At 42.2% G+C, this 24872-nt stretch overlaps 1 protein-coding gene across 1 annotated transcript in view; it reads left to right on the top strand.

Moving 5' to 3' along the window:
* LOC110360920 (uncharacterized) overlaps positions 1 to 24872 on the top strand; it is a 145524-nt gene that overhangs the window by 100713 nt on the left and 19939 nt on the right. The window contains exons 7-9 of the mRNA XM_065059775.1: positions 9490 to 9537; positions 10563 to 10605; positions 21645 to 21773. Coding sequence (XP_064915847.1) covers positions 9490 to 9537; positions 10563 to 10605; positions 21645 to 21773 — 220 coding nt within the window. The remainder of the gene's footprint in view (positions 1 to 9489; positions 9538 to 10562; positions 10606 to 21644; positions 21774 to 24872) is intronic.

The following is a 24872-nucleotide window of genomic DNA, read 5'->3' as shown; positions in this document are numbered from 1 at the left end:
TTAGGTTCCTTCTGAAAACACAGAAAGTTTCCAGCTGCTACTAAACAATCTTGTCTGCCATCTCCATGTTCTTCCTGAATAGTTGTCCTCATTATTTACAATGCAGGGAATGTACTGAGAAAAAGGAAGGTGGAAGATGGTTGTAAGTGATGCCCCTGGAAAATGAGTGTCTATGGCATACTCACAGTGTCAGTAAAAATGCAACTTTCTCTGGTGCATAACTACCCAAACACAATCTCTGAGAACACAAAACTGACTTATTTCCATGTCTCTACAACCTGGAAAACTGAGGATTCATCCATTTCTCTGAATGCAGATAATATTGTGGCTATTTTTCTGATTGCTTGCACTTGTACTTTTAGAAGGACCAAATCCTCGCAGCTCTCAAGAGGTTCATCTGCACCTGACAACAGCTTTTATAGCCTGTCTCTTTTTCTAAAGCTAAATTTACCTCACGATTTTTCTTCATCTCATCCCTCAGACAGAATCTCACAAGTAGTTGAGCTGTTTGTGTTTCCTTCTTGCCTGCATTGAGAAGTTTGTAGAAATAAAGTGCAAGCTTTTACATCAGATTGGTGGGAAAAATATCAAAATATAAGAGAAAACCAAAAATCCTTTCTGAAGCTATTATGCCGTTGAAATACAGCAGAAGGCAACTTTGCTGGGGTTGAATTTACTCATCATCACAGAAATCTCCGCAACAGCTTGGATTTCTCATATATCTCCTGTGAGCTCTGTTCCCAACCAGCCCCACATCGCTGACTTGGCTGCTGACCTGTATTCATGTCATTGTAGTGTCTGTGTGCTTTGGAGCTCTGCAAATAGCCAACAAGAAGACAGACCTGCCTTCAAAATTTCGCAGTCCAAACACATGACAAGGTATAGCAGCCAATGGAACTAACAGCTGTGAGAAGGCTAAACTGACTGTAACAGAGCAAGAGGGAGGGAGAAGAAATGAAAGCTGTTGACTGTCAGTCATGGGCTGACCTTGACATCTGTCCATTCCTTCCCTGTAAGCAATGTTTTGCAGGAGAAGCAGCAGAGAGGAAGCTTTGAAGAACACTGCTTTGTGGGGTGTGAGCCAGTGCCCTGGTACTTTGGCAATGGATGGAGGTGCTGGTGCATGAGGGCAAGAGGTGACTGTTTGCTTCTGGAAGTTGGGCAGGGCACTAACCCAAACCAGTGAGGCTGCAAAGGTGAATCTCTGTCTCTGTAGGGCTATGGAGTCTGCCTAGTGCCCTTGTAAGGTGGTTGCATCTGCAAAACCAAATAATGGGACAAATTTTAGGGTCACAAAAAGTTCAAGAACTTCTCGGTGTGACTGCACTGCATGGGTTGAAAAAAAGCCTGCCTGGAGCAGAGCAGCAGATCAAAAAAGACTTGAGCTCTCCCAGCAGTGTCCTATCTCAGATAATCTTTTTCCATGACACTAATTTCCTTAGGCAGAAGATTAAGCACTTTTAAATGAATTATAGTGATTTTAGTTTCTGCTGTCCTTGCATATTGCTGCAATTATCAGTGCAGTCACTCAGATGCCCTACTGCCAACTCATAGCCAAAAAGGTTAATAATCGTTCAACCAAAAATTGTCAGATCTGTGTATGCATGTGGTATGTCAGTATCCCACAGAATGAGCACCTCTGATGTTTAGATGGAATTAATTTCATACCCCTGCCCAAACAAGGTCTGCTCATTACTTATCAAGGACATTTCCAGGTGAATTTTAGATGGGACTTGGACTGGCTTTTTCCACTTCACTTGGACAGGTTCCTCTATTTGGTCATTTAGTAGACAAGGGGGTGTTTAAAGGTTGTATTGAATTACTAAATAAAAACTTATCTGGTCTGTAGTCAAAGTGTTAAAAATCCAGGGTAGCATTCAGACAAACATGCTAGTTACCACTTAGACTAAATGGATAAACCTGGGAACTTTAATCCCAAAAGCAGTGATGGAACAAAGGAGGATTTTTATTAACTTTTGTGGTATTGGGGCATACACCTTTTTTATAACATATCTCTTAAAAGCAGAGGTGCCACAGTCTGCACTAATTATAGAAATGGTCCTGATAGCTTTATTACTGGAGGGCTTCCTTCAGGTTAGTATCCCTGCAAATCACTGCATTGTGCTGTGTGCATTTTACTCTTCTTGGCTCCAGCTCACAAAGGGTGGCCCAGCTGAGCTGCCTGGAGGACCTCAGTCACATGAGATGCTCTGGCACTTTCTCACCAAGAGTTCCAAAGCTCGATTAACTGACACTCCAAACTGATTGAATTTAATGAGAGTCTTTCCACTGACATCATGGCTTTGATTTATACCCCTAATACATAACGCATTGTTTCAAATGTGAGTCTTAATGTCCTTATCCAGTCCGCAGCTCTTCCAAGTTAAATACGAATAAACAGAGAGAGAGAGAAGGACAAAAACCCACAATGCAAGTTTAAAAGATGTCTGTGTGTCTGTTAGAGGCAACCCCTGGCTAACGACAAGAAGCAGTGGGAAAGGGTGCCTTTTGCCCAGGAATTCTGGGTCTGCAGGACTCTTTGCAGCTGGAACATTGTGCTGCTTAGTTATTCTCTGTCAGAAAAGGAACTGAACATCTCGTCTAATAGTTAAGCCAGTAAAAGGTTGATGGACTAAAAACCTTGTGTGTTTATGTTAATTAAATCTGTCAGCCACTGTATTTTTCTCCTATTTTTAGTCTGGTTTTCTAAGGAAATGTGGCTTATACAGTCGCAGTGGCTGTCTGTCCATCTGTTGGTCCTCTGCTCCTCCCTGTACCTTTCAAACTGTCAGCAAATTTCAACCAATCTGGAAAGAAAGGAAAGCATCTCAAAGACACTACCACTTTCATTAATTTCATGAAGACTGGTGGAAATTTTCCAAAGCCTTGATTAGTGCCTCCTTAAGATAAAGCTGAGATCATTCGGCCATTGCCCTTTCTGTTTGTTCCAATGTACAAAACCCATCTGATCTGTTCTTGTGTGTGTGGCTTTAAACTAGCTGCACCACAGGCTGTTTCTTGCTTGTCCCAAAGTGATGGAAAAGTAAAGGTATTGTGGGAGCCAGAGATGTCACCTGGGACTTGCAAGGGCTTGGGGAGGAACTACAGGGTATGAGATGGAAAACAAGTGAGACCACCATGGTGAACAGGTGACAGCAACAAGGGAGGGATACCTGGGAGGGATCATGCACTCACAGTTTTTCAGGGACGTGGCTATTTTTAAAGAATGAGCAAGCATCAGAAAATCTGGGAATGCTGTAGCAGTGAGGGGGGCTGAGGGGTACAGAGTAAATGCAAAGGTGTAGCAGAGAGACAACATTGGGAAGAAAGTAGGGTAATTCCTGCAGTGGTCTGGGGAGTCCTAACAGAAATCTATAGGAAGCTGAGTTTCGTTAGTTCAGCTGCTCACAGAAGAACTTGTTTTATCAAGCTCTTTGTTGGCAGGCTTTACACTAAGGAATGGCTGAAGTTATTCAGAAAATATGCTCTCGTGATTTCTTTGGGGCTCTGCAACTGCACTGATAGAGATGGCAACACTTTTTCGTGATAAATTATGTCCAGAAAGCATACCTACCCTCTGCTGCCTGCGTTCCTCGCAGCACCCACTGGCTTTCTTCAATTCCAGGACTTAGTTTTTCTTAAAAGGATGATTGTTTTGCTGCGCCCACACCACTAAGACAGAGCTGTACTGATTAAAAGAGCCTTTGTGAGCAGTTCCTTGGACTGTGTGAGGAGGATCCTTCTGTACAGCTATGTGAAAGCTTATACTTACTTGGATGGCAATCAACAAGCCTTGGTAGATGGAGCATTGGCCGTCTGTGTATCATTAAGGAGCTCCAAGAGTCAATTCAGTCCAGACAGTAAACAATGAATTGCTGACACTTTCAGCTCTGCTGGGGCTCAAAAATACCAGCGTGCACATCTGAGCCGTATCAGTGGAAACACACAAGGATTAGATTCTTTTGGTGCCGGCTGCATTTTTATTGTGAATAATCTGATGGGAGCCTGATGGTGTCCAATGCATCCATTCTTGCCTTGTAATTCTTCTGCCATCTGAAATGTTGTTAGTTTTAATGACATAATTATCCTTTATATATTCAGTTAGACATGTGGGTTGTGTTTTTCCTTATTTTTTTTTTCCTGAGTTATAATTAGTTTTCCTGAGAGGCAGCAACTTTAATGCTTGGGTAGTTCTCTGAGAAGCTGGGACTGAAAGAAGCTTTTGGGAAATGACAATTATATGTCCATGGTTTTTATTTGGTAATGCTTTATTTTAGTTTTTGTCTAGGCTGAAAGCTATGTTGACTGGCAGAGGATGGATTGAATCCGTGAAATCAGGCAACTTCAGTCTCCCTCTCCCCCCCCCACCCCAACAAAAATATACAAAGAACTTGTATGATGACTGAAAGTAAAGTGTCGTTGTTTTGCTGAATTTATACAAAGTACTGACAGGAAAAAATGAATACTCCTTCCCACCCCCCATCCTCCAGGGTGTTGATTCAATTCACATGAAAATTTTTGCTGAACTTTTCTAGAAGTTTATCTCAACAGAAAATTTTGTAATAGATGTTTGTATCAAAGTAATTCTAACAAGAGGAGACTATTTAGTCTGTGTATCCTCAAAAACAGGGGAAAAAAAAAAGCCTGCTAGCTTGTAAATGACCTTGTAACCATCTTCTGTACTCCCTTTTCCATGCTCAGTCCAAGGTGGCCCATGCCTGTCTTGGGGTCCCTGTGGTACCTCACAAAATCCCCCTGGGGACTACTATACCTACACAGATGCATAAGGACTCTGCAGTGGGTTTGAGCATTTGTCAGAGACCGTATTTATAGAAATTTGTCAGAAATCATGCAAGTTGTTACCTTTTGAAGCTTGATACGTGCGGTTACCTACTGATTGTGTTATGCGCTGCTTTCATGTCATCATTAAGAAAAAAGAACAGAGGATGGTTTTCAGAGGGTTTGTAAAGCTCTGGTGGGGATGCATGGGGGTAAGAACTCCCCCAGCACCAACAGAAAAAAACTGCAGGTTTGCCTGTAGTTTATGGTGCCATTCTGCATCAACAAATCTGAGGAAGATGCTTAGTTCTGAGAGCATCCGAAAGATCTCTTATGTACTGCCTGAGTGGAAAGTTCAATTATTATACAGAAATAATTAAGAAAAGCATTTGCTTTTGGAGACAGGCTGGGGCCACAGCTCCCTCTGATCCTCTTGCAGTGCTGCTTGTCTGCCCACTGTGCTCCTGCAAAAGAAATGAGGGGGATAATGTGCAGTTTTCTGTCTCCCCGGCAGCTGGTGCAGCCACTGCAGGACCCATGTGGGGATCAACCAGTGCCCCCCAACTCTGTTCCCATGTGTAGGGAGAGGCAGCGGGGCCCTGTGGGACAGCTAGGGGAGCATCTTAACTTGAAAGAAGGGGGAGAGGAATCAGTACTTGTTCTAAATTATTTTGCTCACCCAGTTTCTTCCAGCTTCAAGCTACACCCAGGCAAAGCCAGGTTTTTCATCACTTCTGGGAGATGGCAATTGGTTTCTCTCCCAGAAAGCCCATAGCAGCCAAAATTGCAAAATCCCGTGTTGGTCCCTTAGTCTCTCCCTCTCTTCTCTTTTCTTTCTTCTAAAAGAGTATATTTAAGAATGATGTATCCACGCTTGTTTTGCCTGTCTCTTGCAGAGGGTTTCCAATCCCTTAGTTTAATGGAATATTATTCCCAGATGGAAAAGCTCATCTACTGGCAAAGTCAGTAATATAATTTGTTTATATAGATTCACTGCAACCAAAACTGGGGGGAGAGAAGAACGTTCCTTCACCATTTTGTACTTGTCACTAAGTTGTGTACACTGTCGGTATGTCTGTGCTCTCGAATGGTCAGGAATGGTGTGGTCCCAAAAAGCTGCTGGTAGGGAAGAGGAGACAGCGTGTCTGTCACTGGCTCGGAGGGAGCATGCCACATAGTTTTCATTTTCTTCATGCATGATTAAAATTAAAGGAAAAAAAAATCTTGGCTGTAGCAGTGGGAACCACACAGATGTGAACTGAATGTAAAGCTGGGTTTTTTTGCCTAAATGTCACTACTTCCTGTGACCTGAAGGTTACATTTGTTTCAGAGTTTTCTGCAGCACAGGCAAAGGCATTACTCTTTTCAGAAATAATGAAGAAAAGTACCGTGTTTAGTGTTTCATGGCATGCGTTCTGTGCTTTACTTCAGGTGAGTCTTGCAGAATCTCAGATCTGTTGGAGATTTTCTCAGTTTCTTCCTTTGAAGTTGAGGAACCCAAGCACTTTCCCAAATTGACGGATGCAGCCTGTTGTAAGGACAGGTAAGGCACACACCACAGACCGTGAGCCCTGTGTGCCATGTGGAGGAAAGCACATATGAGCCATGTGTACATTTCTATACTTCACTTGGTAATGAGATTCACACGCACCATCTTCCTCCCCAGTCAGAGGACTCAAGATGCGTGTGTAACCAGATATATTTCTGCTGCGTGATCAAACACCCATGAGCTGTCTGTATATATATTTCCTGGCAAGGAAAGTGAGCAGCCAGGCAGGGATCCTTCTCGGGACCCAGAGACCCTGCCAGCGGCAGTGGGTGCCGCAAGGGGTTATCTGTGCTTCAGGGCACTGCAAGGACAGTGTTTCCATAGCTCTCCATGCCTCATTAGCCCAAAGCCCCTCCTGTGTGCATAGGCTCCTACTTGATTCATGTTACCTGTGTTTTCACCCTCGCGCACTGTGCAGGTATCAGCAGACATCAGCTTGCTCCTAATTGCCTCCTTCAGAGACCTCCCAGCTCCTTGGCACAGGTGCCACCCCTGTAGCAGCTCTCCATCAACAGGCACGGAAAGTCTCCACCTGACAAGCCAGGCACTTCACGTGGGGCCTTAACATGAGGTTGCTGGGGTGAACAAAATAGAGTTTCGCTTCCAAAGAACTAAGTTCAAATGTTGGGTTTGGTCACAGAGGGAATTATGTTTAAAGAGCTTTTAATCCCTTGGGAATCTTTCCAGTCCCTGGGGATATCACTGCTTCATCACGCCCTCAACCCAGTGCCGGGTCATTCTCTCTCAAGATAGGGCTTGTTCAAGGACTTCCATGAGTTTTTGTTTGCTTGGTTGCTTTTTAAGTGGGACTATTTTCCAGTTTAATCTGGGATTGTTTGTGGAAGGTGTCTGCTTTCAGAAGGTGGCTGACAGCTTTTTGGTGTAGAAAAAGTTGAACATCCATTGTTCTTGTTAGAAGGTACTTGGCACAGGAAAATGTAACTGCAAGAGGGAGTAAGGTTTACAAAGGAGAATGGGGAACATGGAGGGGGAGCATGAGCCACAGTTTTGTATGACAATCAGTGAAATATCCAAATGGAAATATTTTAGAATTTGCTTTTTACATGAAGTGTCACATTTTTCCTAGTGGAAGGAGGAAGGAAAGAATCTCATGGTGTGGGTCAGAGCTGATGTCATTACCTCTTTGCTTGCTTTTGCATATCTCCTATGCTCAGAAGTACCATTATGCTTTGAAAGAGGAGTTCACCTAGAAATGTAAGGGATGACAAATGCGTCAACCCCTGCCTGCACCTTTATGTTTCAGTTCTTAGCTCAGCAGTCCCCCATTTATGATAAAAGAGGAACTTATTTTGTTCTGCTCCAGTAGCAGCACTCAATTGAGTGTTACTGGCTTGTTAAGAAATTAGATGATCTGTTTAAATCTTTAGGCAAGGGACACATTTTTTTAAGCAAGTATGGAGTGTTCAAGTGATGCCAGCAATAACAATCTGTAAATTACAGATGAGGTGCACTGAGCAAGCAGTGTGTTATCTCTCTGAATGTTTAAATTTTTGCACATTTTTGGCAACTTCTTTAAAGAGGGCAAGTGCTGGACTGTCAGCACTGATTTTAGTTTTGCAGTGCTATGACTTTCTATTTATAATGGACATAGATGTCCTGAAGGCAGCATGTCTTGTCAGTGAATTAAAATTCCCTCATATCTGCAGTGTTTGCTTTAATTTAAATATTTGTCGTGGTTAATGAATGGTAGCCGGAGAAAGTGGGAGCAAAGCAAGCTGCCCAGGTCACATCAGTTTATTCGTATTGTCTTCCTATTTGTGGTCAAAAATACAGTCCTATATATGAACGGCTGTGATGCTCTGTGGATGGCAAAGTGGGTAGCAGTCCATCACCACGGGGATTTAACTTTGTGTGGTTATCTAGCAGCCTCGAATGCTCATGTGGAGAGTCTGGCCTATCTCCTTTATGGCAACTAATAAAATGTAAAGCACTTACCTCGAGTGCTCAGATTCTGTGCTGAGGCAGTTTCCTCATGTCATCATTAGGCGGACGGGGACCCATTCCCAGAGTGCAGGAAGGTGCAGGGCAGAGCCCTGGCCATGCTTCCAGCTGCAGGACTGCACACAGTTCCCTGATGCAAGAGGTGTGTTGTAGCAAATAAAAACCATACAAGCTCAAATAATGAAATAAGCATTATAGGCGTCTCTTATTTAGTTCATGATGTATACCTTTGGGCAACATTTGGACTCTCCAGTGCCTGCTAATTAATTTGTTTTCTTGTACTTTACTGAGATTTGGATTGGCACCAAAGCCTGAAAGGGAAGAATCTAGCTGTCAAAAAGTGAATGTCTATAATGAGCGTAAGGTGGGGATGGAAACCACACAGTTGCCACCCAGCAGCTATGACATAAAAGATACCATTGCTTCCATACTGTTTCCCATAACGGGGAGAGATATTTTGGGAGGGCAGAAGATGTGATTACGGGAGACAGGTACATGGAAACCATCATCGTATGCTCCATGCACTGAAATGGAGTAGTGTGCAGGAACAGGGCTGTTAGAAATATTGTAATAAATATTAAATTCATGGAAGCATTAATTAAACATGGCTGGCTAGCCTGTACAGCATTGTCCAGTTCAGGAACACAGTATTCAGAGTGGGAAGCTGAAGTTTTCCTTCTGGCCCTGAAACTAGTTTTCTCTAAAGTCTCAGCAAGTTGTATTTTCCACTGATTTCATACACTTCGGACCAGCAACATGTGCCTCAGTTTCCTCATCTCTAAACCACTGGTGTTTGCTAACATAACCTCCAGACCACTGTCAGATATTGGTTATAAGTTGTATCAGGACCCTGCAGTGAAAAGGTATGGCATGTCTGAGATATCAATTAATCATCATTGGTTTTAGGCTCCTGACCCTTTGCTGCATGATGGCAAGCTTCACAGCCCTGTAAGAGCCCTGTAGAGTGACCAGCCTTCCCTTTCTGTGGCTGGGACTTGTCCTGCCTGTCACCCCGCTGCTCTCAGGCAAGCGGTCCTGCCTGCGTGCTCACCCCCATCCCAGGCTCCTGCTGGCAGCATCAGCTGTTGAAATCGCTTGGTAATGAGCTCTAGGGCAGCCACTTTGTAATAATTTAATCTTCATCAAGTCTGACGACCGTAAAGAGTAATCCTAATGTGTCGCATCTCCCTCCATAACAGCACAGCACCATGGGGCCTGTGTCTGAGGAACCCTCCCTGCTCCCTGTGGTCAGTACATATGGTGGGCTCTACCCACTTGCTCTTGCAACATCCTGTTTTCCCCCAAGACACTTCAGGGATTTTGTGACGTCTTCAGAAGTGGCCTTGAGCAGGTTGAAGAGAAGTAAATCTGTGCTTTAAATATGTTGCATTACCGAAAATGACTTGAACGATGAAACAAAAGAAGGAGAGTGTGTAGGTGACTAGTAGATGGCGAAGGACAGAAAATAGGAGGTTGATGTACAGCTCATTCAGTGCCTGCGAGTCCTCCAGCTGTGTTGATCTGTAGTGCTGCAGTGTTCATTGAGCCCTGAAAATCCTTGCAAGGCAGGCACAGAAACCAACACCTCAAACCTCCTCACAAGCAGTAGAGTTGCAGGGACGTGGTGACGGTCATTTGCGTGACTGATTTTTTTTTCCAATCCCCGTTGTGTAACTACAGAAATACCAAGCTGTAGTCTCTAAGCCTGCACTGGAAATACAGAGACAGCCCTTCCCTGGGATGCAGTGGGAGGTATGGGGGCTGCCTCCTGCTCCTTTTTAGCAAGAGAACATCTCTACAGCTCCCCATACCACCTTCTGCAGAATGACAACCAACATATGACTTGGGCTTGAAATCCTTGCAGCTGATGGAAAAACAATTAAGATCTCGTTAAAATTCTATGTAGAGAGCCAAGAAAAGGAAGATAATGTCAGAGGAAAGGTGATACGTAGGACAGTGTGGAGAATTCTCTTAAGTTAAGCCTGTCACTAGGCGGGAGCAAAGAAGGTGCTAATTGTACAGTGTATTTCATTCATCCCACAAAGAATAATTAACACTTTGCCTTCTGCCTTCCCCTTCACTGAAATGAATGGATTAAATACATATGCTCTCTTGTTAAGGCAGGAGTTGTCATACCCTGGATCTGTATGTGTGGAAGAACTTTATTGCTTGGTTTCTTTACCTGCTGGCTGTTGAACAGGAATCATTAGTCATGTGAGGGGGTGCTGATTTCATTAATCTCTCTGTGTGTCTTCGTCTCTTGCTGTTACAGAAATTATGGACCGAAGATGGGGAAGCATTGGAAAGAGCATCAGGTATGGCTTTCAGGTAAGCACATGTTTAAATACTGTCCTAAGTAGGAAAGAACTTGCCAGAGATTTTTACCCTAGGGGGTGCATAGATGTGCTGGAGGGGAGGGAGAACAGTGCAAACAAGCCCTGTTTGGTTCCATGTGGGCTGCCAGCAGCCTGGCAGGGTGCTGAGGATTTTTCCTTAAGATTTATTTCCAGACTGATCCAGCCACTGACAGAGAAACCAAAACTCTTGCAATGCGTGGACTCTGACCCTGCCTTGCTGCCCTGGTCACTATCAGTCCCGAGCAATATTATTGTGATGCGGCGACAGCTGCTTTGCAAAGCAAATCAGCCTCGCCACGTCCAGTTTGAGTGTTTGCACACCTCTTCCCAGCCTCCCACACTCCTCATGAAATTTGACTAGAGGTGATAGTTTTCACTTCCTTTTAAATTGGAGAAACTATCATTGCATGATACTGTGCAGCTCATGCTCTCTGCCCCAGTAGTGACTACATTTGAAGACTGGAGCAAAGTAATCCATATCCATGTGGCCTTTCCACTTCACAGAAGTCATTCAGATTAATTAGTTAAAGATTACAAAGCACTCTGACAGTCATGGCTGAGAATGCTATCTCTAAGTATAATGATAATTATAATTAATGCCATCTGATGCTTTTGCAGGGGTCTCTATAGGAGAAGCTGTACTTGTACAAGCTGGTGTACCTACTGTTCTTCATCCCAATTCATGTCAGAGACAGCCTAAAGAGACTCCTCCCCTCTTCCTCAGTCTAGGCATCTTCAAAGTTGGGGGAAGTTTGCCTTAGGACACTGTGCTCTTGATGCTGTAAATGGCATCAGTAGATGGCTGCCTCTGAGGCTCGCTAGGGCTGCAATGCGAATGCAGGAGTTGCAAGGTTACACAGCCGCTCCACTGCCCTGCTGCCCCCCGTCCGCATTACACCAGCATGGCTGAAGTGGGGGACCCTTTCATCCCCGAAGCAGATTTGCTCCTGTTGGCTCTTTGACCATGCAAGACTACACAGTTAAAACATACCAGCTTTTTTTCAGCATTTGTAAACACCTGCTGCCATTTCCATAGCACATGGGCTCTGGAAGTGCTGAGCCAAATTCCTTCCAAATGTTTGCATGTGCTCTTAAGACAAAAGTTTAAGGTGCCCTTACATCTCTTTGTTCATTGACACAGCCTGAAACAGCAACATTCTTTCCTCAGTCCCACCATTTGCACTGAGGTGCGAGCAGCCTTAGCTGCTGGCAACCAGGTGACATCTGTACATCCACACCTCTCCTGTCCTATCTAATCCTTGGTTCACCAGTTAGCCCCAAAACTAGCATTTGTGGGGTTTACATTGTTTCCATATGCCACCTTCTGACTCACTATTGAACCCAGTCCAATTTGGCACATGAGTAATCTCTGAATGAAATTGGGCTTGAGGGGAAAAACAAAAGAGTTCATGGGGTTAAAATGTTAGAAACAAGCTTTCTCACATCTCTTAAAGTGCCGAGACTTCCCAACCTAAGCATGATGAGCTGTGCATGAAGTCACTTAGGGAAGGGTCATCTTCTTTGGGCCAGTCTACCTGTGGCTACCTATTTTCTTTCATAGAATCTTCAGCAGCCATCTATAAGGCTTATGTTCCACTGAATGAACCAGAAAGCTAAAAGTTAACAAAATGCAGTAATCAACCAGGGGGAAGTAGGGAAGGAAATTACTTTGATGCTTCGCTGAAAGCTAAGATGGATATGCTGAATTATGGTTGCTGATGGCGAGAGTAATTGGTGTACTGGTAGGGATACGTGTGAGGTGTTAGCAGGTGGGGTGTTCAGGCATAAAAGCATGCAGGCTGCCACTGCAGGAGAAGGTAGAAATCCTCATTTGTTGGGAGCTATCAAATGACGGGATCACTAAAGCTTGCAAATATGGATCATTATCCTATAGGTCTCCAGACATCCATACAGTGTGGCAGAAACATCTAGAGAAGTTCTTAGGCAGATGAGGAGCAATTACTCATCCCAATCTATCCAGCTGGCTGAGATACCTGTCTTGGTTTCATTCCTCCTCATTGAAACAACAGATAAATAAAACCAAATGCTGCAGGTTAGTGATATCAAAAATGACCATTCTCCTCCTGCTGGGAAGGCAGGTCACAGCATTACAAAAGGCTCTTGTGATTTTTTTGACACAACGCCTGTGTGGCAACCGAGTGACATTGCTGCAAGAGTTGTGAATGCAACTCAGTCACCCCTGCAAAGAAGGGAAGATCTCTGTTAGTTTAGGAAATGAAGAGCATCAGCTTCCAAAGTTTCAGAATTATCACTGATTTCACATGCCTAACAGAAAAAAATTTCTCGTGCTGGGCACCCAAATCCATTTTTAAACCTTGTTTACTTTTTCCTGGTTGAAAAGGAGGAAAAATTTCTAACATGCAGTCCATTCTTACAAACACATTGACTTGAAAGTTAATCATAGTTCTGGCCCCAGATGGTTACCATGCATCTGCTCCTCCATCTGTGGAAGTCTTAAAGGATACTTGATAGCTGTCCAAATAAGTGCTTAGAAATTGTATAATATAAAAGCAAAATAACAAGACAGCATAATCCAGAATGATCCCAAAAGAAATAGAGATGGAGTGCTTCAAGTCCTCAGATGTGCCCTAAAGATTTCACCTGAAATACAGATTATTGTGTGGTATGCATAGAGTATTACTTATAGTAGATGTGCACTAAAGACATAGCTACCTATTTTCATCAGCAAAATGTTAGAGAAATACACTTCCTACTTGGCTGTGGACAAGAATCTTATAATTAAGTAACATGTAAACAGATGTAAGCAAAACATTTTTCGGCCATATTCTATTTCTGTATTTCTATTTCCATTCTATCACAATATATTGAAACTTGTTGTGGCTATCTGTAAATAAGCTTGTTTTGCAAATTCGTTTTGAAACAGCCAGCACTCTTTTCCATACCAGAAGCCCTTGATAAGTCAAGAAGAACAGTGCAAACTATTTACAGTCTCCTTCTGTCCTCTCTGTAATCCCAAGCAGGATAAATATAGAAATCTCTAGGGCTGAGATGTGAGATGCAATATTGATGAGCAAATGTGGAACAGGCCTCACTTAAAACATCATTAGATCAACTAGTGTATTAAGATGGAGATGGAACTAATTGAAATCCTGCATCCATTACAGGCTTGCAGAGAGGCCAATAACTATGAGGTCTGAGACTGTGGGAAGTTGAAAGTGACATGAAGCTTGATCCAGAGCTCAGTGAAGCTGAAGAAAATCCCTCATGGTGCATATGTTATGGAACTTTCTCTTTTTTTGAAGAATTATCTCAAATGCAGAGACCCAAAAATTACACTAAATCTCAGTCTTGTTCTGCATGGGGTTTACAAAGGATAAGAGGGAGGAAGAATTTGCTTTTTCTCACAAGGTGAATATGATGGTAAAGTTAATTTCTGGATCATTCCCCAAAGTCATATCCAAGGGGACAGAGAAGTCGGTGAGGCTCTCTATATTGAGTCGCAGGACACAAAGAAAATAGAGAGCCAGTATGCCATACCTGCCATGAGGAAGCAGAGGAAGAATGATGGGAAACGGGCATGACCCCTTGCCTTGTCCTCACCACGTCTGCTCAGAAGTGAGACATCACGAGTAATCAGTGAACTGCCTGTCTGTCACGGATGCAACATGTTCCCTCTCTTCTGGAACAAGCCGTGAGCACAAAGTGTTGTGGTATAAGTAAAACCTTAATGAAGCTTGAGCTTTGCAATTACACATACTAAAGCCCTATAATGATAGTTTGCAAACAGGAATCATGCGCTTTGCTTGGCCATAATAATAATCGGTGGTAGTTGGGAGAGGTTCTACCATCACAGAAACTCATTGCTGGAGTCTGGAAAACCTTCTCTTTCTGGTAAGACTCAAAGAAGGGCCACTAACCATTTACCTGATCGCTGGGCAAACGATATGGCTGAAGTCCATTAAGCGACAGGGCTAGTAGGTACATGGAAATCAGCAAGCAGTAATACGCTACCCTGGGAATGAACACCATAGTATGTGACACCTCTGGGGACAAAATGTGAGTGCAAAATGTGTACGTAATACTGTGAGCCACCCTAAGGGGTAAGCGTCTGTATTTACAACAGCTCTTAAATTACTAATGCCGCACTCAGCAATTCTGTATTAAAACTGGTATTGTTGCTTAACACATTGCTGAGGACTGATTTACGATTTCATTCCAACTCCTAAATGAATTGCAATTATTCTGGCAGTTATTAATTGTGTAAATTGATGTGCAGGAGTTTATCTCACAGTATCCAATCTGGTTTTTATGGCTGCTAGTTTATTGCTCCATGATTGCTCTGAGATTGACTTTGCTTGCCAATACCTACAAGTTAAAAACAAATTTAAATATATTTGTTGGCTTAAATGTAAGGTTGAGGGCAGGGGTTGTTTCGTTTGTGATTTGGGGATTTTTTCTCTTCATATTCCTGAGTTTTTTCTATTACTTTCTAATCCTGTTGCTCCAAGTCTGTGGGATATTGATCTATTTCATATAAAAGTAATAATAGCAATTTTTCCCTGAATAAGTGACAACACCTGGTGATGTGTCTTCTATTGAGGCAAGAAGAATCCAAGCAGGAACAGTGCTGCCCAGTGAGGGGGAGAAGTGTCACCAGTGCAACATCGTAGCACTGCAAAGAGTATCTCAGCCTAGTGGGTTTGGGCAACAGGAAGACCTTGGCCTTTGCTCACACTGTGTGTCCTCCTATTTCAAATCTATTTTTTTCCTGGAGAGACGCCTTCACTGGGGAGGGCAGCAGTCAGAGCCAGAATCAATATCAAGGAAACCATGGGAAACGGGGTATTTCTAGTTGGCCTCCAGCAGAGTGAGAAGATTGGGATTAGCTGTCCAACTCAAGGTCAGATGCTAAGAGAATGTTAGAGCCACAATTTCTTTTCAAGCAAAGGGCACAAAACCAAATGGAATATATTCACATTGGCAATAAGAATTTTCTAGGTGTAAAAGCAGTGACAATCTAGAGCCAGTAAGAGAAATGGGAGGAAGAAATCTACCTGGTTTTAAAGTGAAGCTGGAGCAGATAGATAATCTCAAGTGTTTCTGGACACTGTGCCTCTGATAGAGCCTGCACTCCATAGCTTTCTGGCACTGCTACGTGAGGGCTCCCCTGCGCTATGATGAGGTCCTGGCACTTGGTGCAGTTTCCCACCATCTTACTTGGTCTTGTGTTTGACAACATCTGACAGAAAGGATTACCCAGATCCTACCTTGGAAGGATCTTGGTCTTTGTCAAAGGTTTCTGACATGTCTTTGTCAAGAGCAGACTGAATTTATAGTCAGTCCAAGATGAGACTGAGAAAATCTGTCCTTCAGAAGCTGAACTTCAACTTTAAGGTTCCTTTGGGAGCACTCTGGCTGGTAGAGCATAGAAAAAGCTTGTGAGTCCTGATCCTTTGTGAGCTTTGCAGTGGTTAGTTATGGTGAGCTGATGTTTTGGGTCCTACTTTCCAGTTTAAAGACTCTGAACTCAGAGTGTGCTGCAAATCACATAAATAGCTCTGGGCTTTGCTGAAGTGTGAAAAACTTCAGACTAGGTTTCTGCAATGCTGCATGAGCATTGCTTTACCCTCATGCCTCCATCCAGCCACCAGCCAAAAATTCTGTGGGAAATGGGACACTGATGTCAGGGTAGATAGAGTGGCTGGTGATTCCCTTATGATTTGAGGTGAGACGGGGTTTTTATCATGAAACCTCACAGATTTGAATGGTAAAGAGAAAGAAGGGGAACATGTGATGTTCTTTCAAAACTTTGCACCATTTTCTTAATATCTGCTCCCTGGAGCCATATGGAAATCTCGCTAAGCCACCCAAATGCTTTCCAGAGCTCTTGCTGCATGGAAGCATCCTCAAGGCTGTAATGTGGGCTTTGGCTAATAGCCAAAATTGTTATTATTTCCAATAATAATGAGCTGATTAATTACCACCATCAATTCCTGACTTCTAGAAATGACAAAGAAAAAAAATATTTCAATTACTTTTCTGATGACAAGATAGAAAATAAATAGGTCCTGCCATTCTGAGACCAAAATACGGGTTAGGCTAGTCCTGAAAACTAGAGAGTGGAAAATTTTACTTTCAGAAACTGAAAATTATTTGAAAAATAGGGAGTCACTGTGTAAAATTTAATAGAGTAAGTAAACATAATCTTAATGGCTCAGAGATATAGAACAAGCCTGTGATATAGTGACTTATATAATAGCGACTAATATATAGTGACTAATAGAGCCCTAATATAGCCCTTTGGGTAGCTATTGATGTCTCCACTAGGCCTGAACTTGTTAAACATGACACTTCAATCTCAGAGTAGATTACTGCAGTAGCTTTTTACCTCAGGACATACAAACTCCATCCTATTAACTATGCCATATGTAAGTTTTTGTGGTATCTATGAGTTCCCTATTGTGTACATCAAAAACCAATGATGACTGGAGTGTCAACAAGCAAAATGCAAGAATGTTTTGTAATTCTTGCGTACTGTTGGGCATGCTTTTTACAAGTGGAAGAAATAGATAAGAGTCTCATAGTATGCTGAAAGACAAGACGGCATGAGAATATTTGTACTTTCTGATTGAATGTGGTGCAGAATAGCCTTTCAGTCTTGAATAGGGTCATATTCTTTTGCCTTGAGCAGATGTAGACTCAACAAAGGAACATTGGCATTACAGAAATTATTCCCACTGGCATGAGCTGCCTAGGAAACAGAGGCTGAGGAAAAGTTTACAGAAAGAGCAAGGCAGAAAAGAATAAATTTTAAATGCCCAGAGGAAAAAATATCAAGAAAGCAATATGCCTTCTTCTGCTGACGGCTTAATCAAGTTTGGCCTGAGCCTACTGGCTTGAGAAACTTTGGATCCTGCTACCCAAATGACTGGTCATGTGTATTTGTTTTAGAAAAGCTTGCCTAGTTGTAGAGCACTGCTGATTGCCTGGCTTCTTTAAAAAAAAAAGAGATGAAAGTTCTGTTTCAGCCTTGAACTCATTCACTTGTCAAGGTAGTGAAGTGAATGTGGCTCCAACGACAGATGAAGGAAGTCTGCAAATCATGAATGAGGATGGTAGCAAGGAGGAACCTGGTCATCTTCACTGAGTGGTTTAGAGACAGTAGTTTGTCTGAGGATGGAGAATGTGAGGAGACTTGTAGGCAACTAGAGAAAATGGCTTGTATATAAAGTGGAATCCAGATTCTTCTGAGAGAAACACAGTGACAGGGCAATAGGCAACAAGTGCAGGATGCAATGTGGGAAATTCTCATTCATTATTAGGATTTTTTTTCTTTTCCTCACTGGGAAGGTGATGCAGCAATGGAATTAATGCCTGGAGAGTCTACGGGATCTCCAGCCTTGGAGATACCCAGATCTTAACTGGATGAGGTCCTGAATAAACATGACCTCAGCAGGCCCTGCTCTGGGCAAGTGTTTGGCCCAAATAACCTACAGAGGTCCTGTCCAGCCTGAATTATTCTGTGATTCTGAGACAGATCCTACAGCTAGCAATGGAAGGACCTTGGCTGTGATGCTTGAGGATGGGGCAGTGTGAGTCATGACCAGGCTCGAGTCACTGATGAATTCAGTGTATTTCATGACTGTATGTCAAATTTTATGGGGAGCCTGACAGCTGCAAACTTTTTGACTCTGCAAGACAAGAAATTATTTGCTGAGTCATATCACTAATAAATGCTGGTATTTACGCTGTCCATCACTGGCAGCTGATCCCTTTGAACTTTTTCATTATACTTTGGACCAGGGCATCAGATTAGGTTTCCTTGAAAATGCCTTTTCCATGCATGCACTGACCCAAACTTTCAAAGCTTCCAGTTCCCTGGCTGAAACTTGGTCTGCAGGGAAAAAGCTTCAAGCAAATGGCAGCTGGATACACCAAAGCAAATGCTCTGGGCTACACCGTGCTCTTGAGGGATACTCTGGGGACAAAGCTGTCTGTTGGTTCTTCATTACAATGGTAATGCTCTAGGTTGCAGTAGATGAGTTGATGGATTGCTGTTTATCTCAATATTCTCTGCTGGAAAGCAAAATTCAAGGAACAGCTCTGGTATTTTATCTGCTTTATGTGGTAACATGGTCACTGATGGCCCATAATTCATACTATGGTATGACTGGGATGCTGGTATGTCACACAGCATTTCAGAATTGAGAGTGACAACTTCCAGTATTAAGCTGAGCTGTAGATGTGTTCTGTTAACCATATGATGTACCTACAACAGCTTTTTAAGACGAAAGAGGGAGAAGTGGACTTTCCATTAACAAGCTGGACAAGTGCCACTAACAAAGGGGCAGTCATACTTTAATTTGGACAAAAATCCCTTTTTTGGTTATATTCAAAACACATAATTTAATGGAGTTTTGATTTAATGAGTTTTCCTTTGCACTTCCACAGCACAGAAAGGAGGTTGCAAGCACCAACAGCAGTACTTCAGGTTTCTGCAGCAGCTACTTGTATGTTTGTGCCCCAAAAACATTTTCTTGCCTCAGCATGAAGAAGCGCATGTGCGTGCACTGCGTGCAGACCGTTTGATCACTCCTGTCATAGCATAGCATAGCCTGGCCCAGACGTGGTGTTTCCTACACGAACTGCCATCTTGTCCCAGCTTGCGAGTGAAAGGCTAAACATTAAGCAGAGACTAATAAGACTCTGGTTCTGCAGCACATTTTAATTTTCAGCAGTTTGTATTCTGCCATATACCCAACACTCCCTCCTAAGGGAAAAAAAAGCAACGTAATTAACAGGGGATAGATTTTGTTCAATGTTTCCTTCCATGATTGTATTCACCAGGGGAACTATTTAGAGAGAAGACTTTTCACAGCATTGTATATGGTCCAAGTTTTTTTAGTTGGTCAGGGGATTTATTTTTTTTAATTTGTTTCTATGAAAGCATTATTTTGGAGGTTACGTTTTCAGAAGCCGTTGGATTTCAGCCATTTCAGATGCATATTGAGAAGGGTGGAGACAGTAAGCACAGAAAAATATTATTATTTTTTCCATTACCAGCAAGAACATCCTCATCTGAGTCCCATTAGAGAGGTATCTGCCTACATTAATAAAATAAACCAATACATAATCACTACCAGTCTTATTCCTGGGGCTGAATGACCTAATTTAGTAACTCATATATGCTGCATTTTAGTTGTGTGGCCTCTCTCATGTTATCTGAGTAAATAGAACAGATGCAGATGCTTGCCAGAGGTTCAGAGTCTCATAAACTTGTCTCTACAGAGTAGTTTGAATATGCCTTATAAATTCACTGGTCTTCACTTACTAGACTCAAGCTTCAAAGCAAGCATGAAAGCTAGAAATGCAATATTTATACTTACAGATCCACTTGTAACTCAGATCAGTCAAACAGCAAGAATGAGCTAGAGAGAGAAAGAAGAGTAGCACATAAAGGATCTCCTTTATTAATTATTTTCTACTGGCTTTGCTGAACCTATCTTCCCTCAGCATCTGACACATGGTGAAGAGAATTATATCACTTTCTTCGCAGAGGCATTTTCAGTCTCTTACAGATCTAATTACCTAATTGAGGGACAGCTAGTTTACAGATGAACAGGACTTCTGCTCTGTGGTTTGTGTTTCTTTCTGTGGTTCCCTGTCAGATTTCTGTATTTTTCCTCTATGGGGGAATCTTTTTCCGTTGAAAGGCACCTGTGTGCTTTGGAGCGCATTGCTGAGGATGACAAGCGATAGCTGCTGTGTGTTAATAGTTGTAAATAAAAGCAGATCCATGAGAAAATCCAGTAGCTAATCCAGTTCTCCAAAACACCCAATGGAAGCGAATAAGGCAAAGCACGTCACCTTTCAGCCCCTGCACTAGCGAGGTTTCTCAAATGAAGGCAGGTAATGTTTGTATCTTGAGCAAAACCCTGAGCGTGTTGACAGCTGGTCCAGTCTCACGGTGAAGCGGCTGGGCACAGGCCACCAGCAACGTGGAGGCCAGCACAGCACCTGTGTGGAGGGCAGCCAGGGTGCTGGGGGAGGCAGGGACAACTCAGCACCCTTCTGTGCCCAACAGCAACCACAAAACTTGCCAGGGCAGTGGGACCCAGCAAGGGTGACTGTGCTTGTCACTGCTCAGCACCAGCTCTTTGCCAGTGGAAGAAATTATGACATCTGTTTCAAGAAGCAGTAATATAATTTCTTCCTCTTCCGAAATGGATGGATCTGAAGCCCTAACTTTCAGCTAGTTTTCCATAAGCATATTAATTTTTTGAGAATGAACTCAGTTTTTCCCGTTGCCTTGTAGATTAGTTTAATGAATTTTCCTCCTTCTTTGCCCGTCATCGCTTTCCCAGATGATGGGGAAGCTCTTCTCTGGAATAAAAAGATTTTTCTCTGTCACAGGAAAGGTTTTAAATGAAGATTTTTTAAAGTGCCAGGTGATTTGGGCACTCTTAACGTTCCAAGTGGAAAGTTTGAAGCAATGTAATGTGACAGCAAATGCTGGGTACCTGCCCTCTGATTCCTGATGCTATTTATTTTTTGGCCCAAAACATATCTCAGACATTCAAAAATCCCATTCTCAAACTTCTATTTCTGCCCCAGATCAGAAGATTGGCCGAAAGTTGCCAAGTATGAAGTTTAAAACAAATAAATACTTGTATCTTTTTAATTGCTTCCTGTTTTCTGAAATGTCATGGTTCATATTTTCAATCTAATTCTTTCTGGGTTTTGGAGAAAGAGGCTTTCCTTCCTGCCTTGCTTACTGACTAACTAGCCAGGCTAAAGGGTTAAAAAAAATCTGTGCAACTGAAGGAACTTTCCTAAATTGGGTATATCTGCCTATGGCCCAGGCCTGATCACAGAGCCTAGATCCTGTCCTCACCTTGACTCTCTACATCTGAGCTATTATAACACCAACAAACAAGTCATGGTACAGGCATGTTGGCAGACGTTCTTCTGTACTTACCTAATGCAAATCTTCTCCTCCCTGTCTTTCTGCACAGAATCTCCTCTGCTCACATGTGAGACCCTGTTGTTGCTTTTGCCCCATCGTTCTGCAGGGCTCCATCTTCTGTCTTGTTATCCCACGATAGAAGGACCGGGGGAGGTAACTGCCATGCTTCACATACAAGGTATGAGTCACGTTACTTTTTGTGTGTCCTGCTTAATACAATTCACGTATTTCCGTTTTTTAGATTTATTATTTACTCTTGCTAGAAATTCTGCTGAGGGTGTTAATGCAAATTTCCTCACTCCCTAAACCTGAACATTCAAAGGCACAGTGAGTTTTTACCAAGCATTTCTTAAAGAACAACTCAATATGAGAAATCCTCCCACAAATCCCATATGAATCCATATGATCAGCCCTGTCAATCCACTGCAGACTGCAAACAGCCATAGACGGGGTCTCAAACAGTTAATTTCAAATAGCTCATTTTCTCTCATCTCTGCACAAATTCCTGTCATGTTGCATTACATGTAAACAACTCAGAAACTTCATGACATGCCTTTCAGTCAAAAACTAGTGTGGCTTTTCAGTCTGTGCAGATTAATTGCAGTTTGTAGCAATATAAAGTGGTGCAGTCTGATTAGTGTTTCTATTGTTCTTTGGGATAAAATATTTTATGTGAATGTAAAGCCAAGTTTTCTGCTGGCACAATTTTATTGACTTCTGTGGAAAAATAAAATACTCATGTAAAATCCATAGAACATCATTGTTCATGTGCTGTTATAGTAAATACATTTTATAAGCTTCTGTAAATTAGATGTGCCAGATCAGATTCCAGACCCTCTGGAAATGGCATCATCAGTGAAGTGAGGCAACAGGAGTATTTTGCTTTGGAGGAGACACTTCCATATTAATCTTCTAGTACTTTATGGTTTTTAAGGGGTTTCCTCCTTCCATTTTTTCCACTGCTCCAGTCGTCCTCCTGATATAGTGCTCTTAAAATCTGCTTGTTGTTCTCTTTAGTTTCATTTCTATGTACTCTACCGTTGTTTTTCTATTCTTGCTCCAGGCGTCGCTCTGGTATTTAATAGCAATCCTGTAGTCCCAAGCCCAGTAGCCCTGCAACTCATGTTCTACCAGTTGCCAGAAGTGTTAAAGTGAGGACCTTCCATCAAACCTTTCTGAATCCATCCTTCCTTGAGCAATACATCCCTCAATGCTTGAGGATGGGATTTTCTGCTTCTTTTTTTTTTTTTATTTCTTTTTATTTCTCCAACTCCTCTCCTATCATTTTTTAAAGCAAAACATTGTAGAAAAGACATCGAAGTGGATGACTAGTGCTTTGTTTGCTTGGTTCTGTTTGTTTGATTTGTTTTTTGAGATGGGGAAGTCTCTCTGAGGCAGATACACTAATGCAGAGCTGCTTGGCTCGGTTTCTTCCTTTGAAACATTTTTGGGTTTTTTGCCTGTTGGTTTGTATAAAACTGGTTTTCTACAGTTCAGTTTTCTTTGTTTATCTTTCCCGTTTGCCGAATGCCATGATTAGGGGTGATCACTGCTCAGAGAGATCAGAAGTTCTTTGTGGTGTTTTGAATCCCATGTAACTGTACCAGGGGGGCTGAAATTTTTTTGACAAGTGTGTGGGCTTGCCAATGCAATTCCACCCTGTCCATGCTGCTGGACCAAAAATGAAGGTCACAAATATTCTACAGAAACTTCCAATATCTGATTGTTTTGCCTCCTGTTGAGTTATCAGGATTCCAAAAGGGTTTCACTTTTACAGGACTAGCATGTTTTATAGAATAGGAGGCATTTTTAATTTAATATTTGCAGTATTACATTTCACTATTACAATACTACCTGACACTGGGGACCAAAGAAAAAGTGCTAGATGGAAAAGTACAAGCTGCTGCACTTTAAACTAAAGCTATGCATATTGACACAGGGAGGCATGCAGTTCACACCACCAGTGGGATGTGTTATGTATAGATCATATTAAACCAGGCTGCAGAACTGGAGATGTTTAAATCAGCATTGTAAAACCCTGGAAAAGCGTAAAGATGAAGAAAAAAAAATATGTTATCAAAATATTGAGTCATTACTTTGATATGTGTAGAAATCCTTTCTGTAGAAATAGAGGGTTTTTTTAACGCCTGCCCATTTCTGCAAGGCATCCTCTGTATTTTATATATCTACTCTGAGTGGGTAGCAGCTTTTAGTTTTTGATAGGAGGGGTTTTGAAAGAAGCTGTTTTCACACTGCATGTAATAGCATGGTTGGAAGGACAATTATTGCAAATTCTTGCATTTCTGGGTGTGAAGATACCCAAAGGCAGCAGGAACAACTATTGTTACCATTGTGGTTCGTCACTTCAGGGTTTTGGGCTTTTTTTTAAATTTATTTATCCAGCCTCTCTGCTGTAAGCCATCACTCCTTAGGCAAGTACGTGGAGTTTTGATCTCAGATTGCATGTTTGCACATAGTTTTTCTTACTATGAACAGCTTCAGATGATATATTACTTAATTGTTCAATAATTGTATGCAATTTTAGGACTAATTAATTCTTCTTTGGGTGAATTTAATTACTTTGAATGGTACATTCAAAGGCATGGTACAATATATTCCTCCCATAAGAATGTTTAGCTGTTCTTAAGTTAGAGACTGTTGGGGATAAAACAAAGAATCTGACAGAATCAGGTTTTCATTAAAAAAAAAAAAGCACCCATCATAAAGACTTTTTAAAGGGAAACTTCAATGGCAGTTGAACATTACTGATAATTTGTGCAGCTGCATAAACACCATTCTTTTACAACTGTGGTAGGCAGAGCATGAGGGTACTGGAAAAAAATCTGGTTTTATATTGAATTTTCCTTAACTGAGCTTTCTCAAGGCAATGTGGGTTAATAGGTCATGAGGTGACAGCATGGGTAAAAAAAAAGATATGTAGCAGAGAATGGCAGAAATCAAAACTAAGAGGGATGGCTGTTTTAGACCCACTGTGGTCATCTCTAGACCATGCCAGTCAGGAACCGTCTGCTGTAGTATAGGCCAGATTTAACTAGAACATTTGCTTGTCTCAATCAGTAGCTGTTGAGTATAAGTAACTCTGAAAATGAGGACATAGATTTTCTTCAGATTCGGTTTTGTCCACTGAATAGGGAGTGGATCATTAGCAGAGCACAGGTACCTCCACCTCTGGCTTACCCGTGGCCTCCACCAGTGGTGACCAAAAGCTGTGGACACCTAACCACCCTCCAAAGAGCCACGTGAGGTACCCATGAGT

The sequence above is a fragment of the Columba livia genome, chromosome 3, assembly GCF_036013475.1.
Source record: "Columba livia isolate bColLiv1 breed racing homer chromosome 3, bColLiv1.pat.W.v2, whole genome shotgun sequence".
NCBI lineage: Eukaryota > Metazoa > Chordata > Aves > Columbiformes > Columbidae > Columba > Columba livia.
The sequence above is the reverse complement of the archived record's forward strand: the minus strand, read 5'-3'. Positions and strand labels throughout refer to the sequence as shown.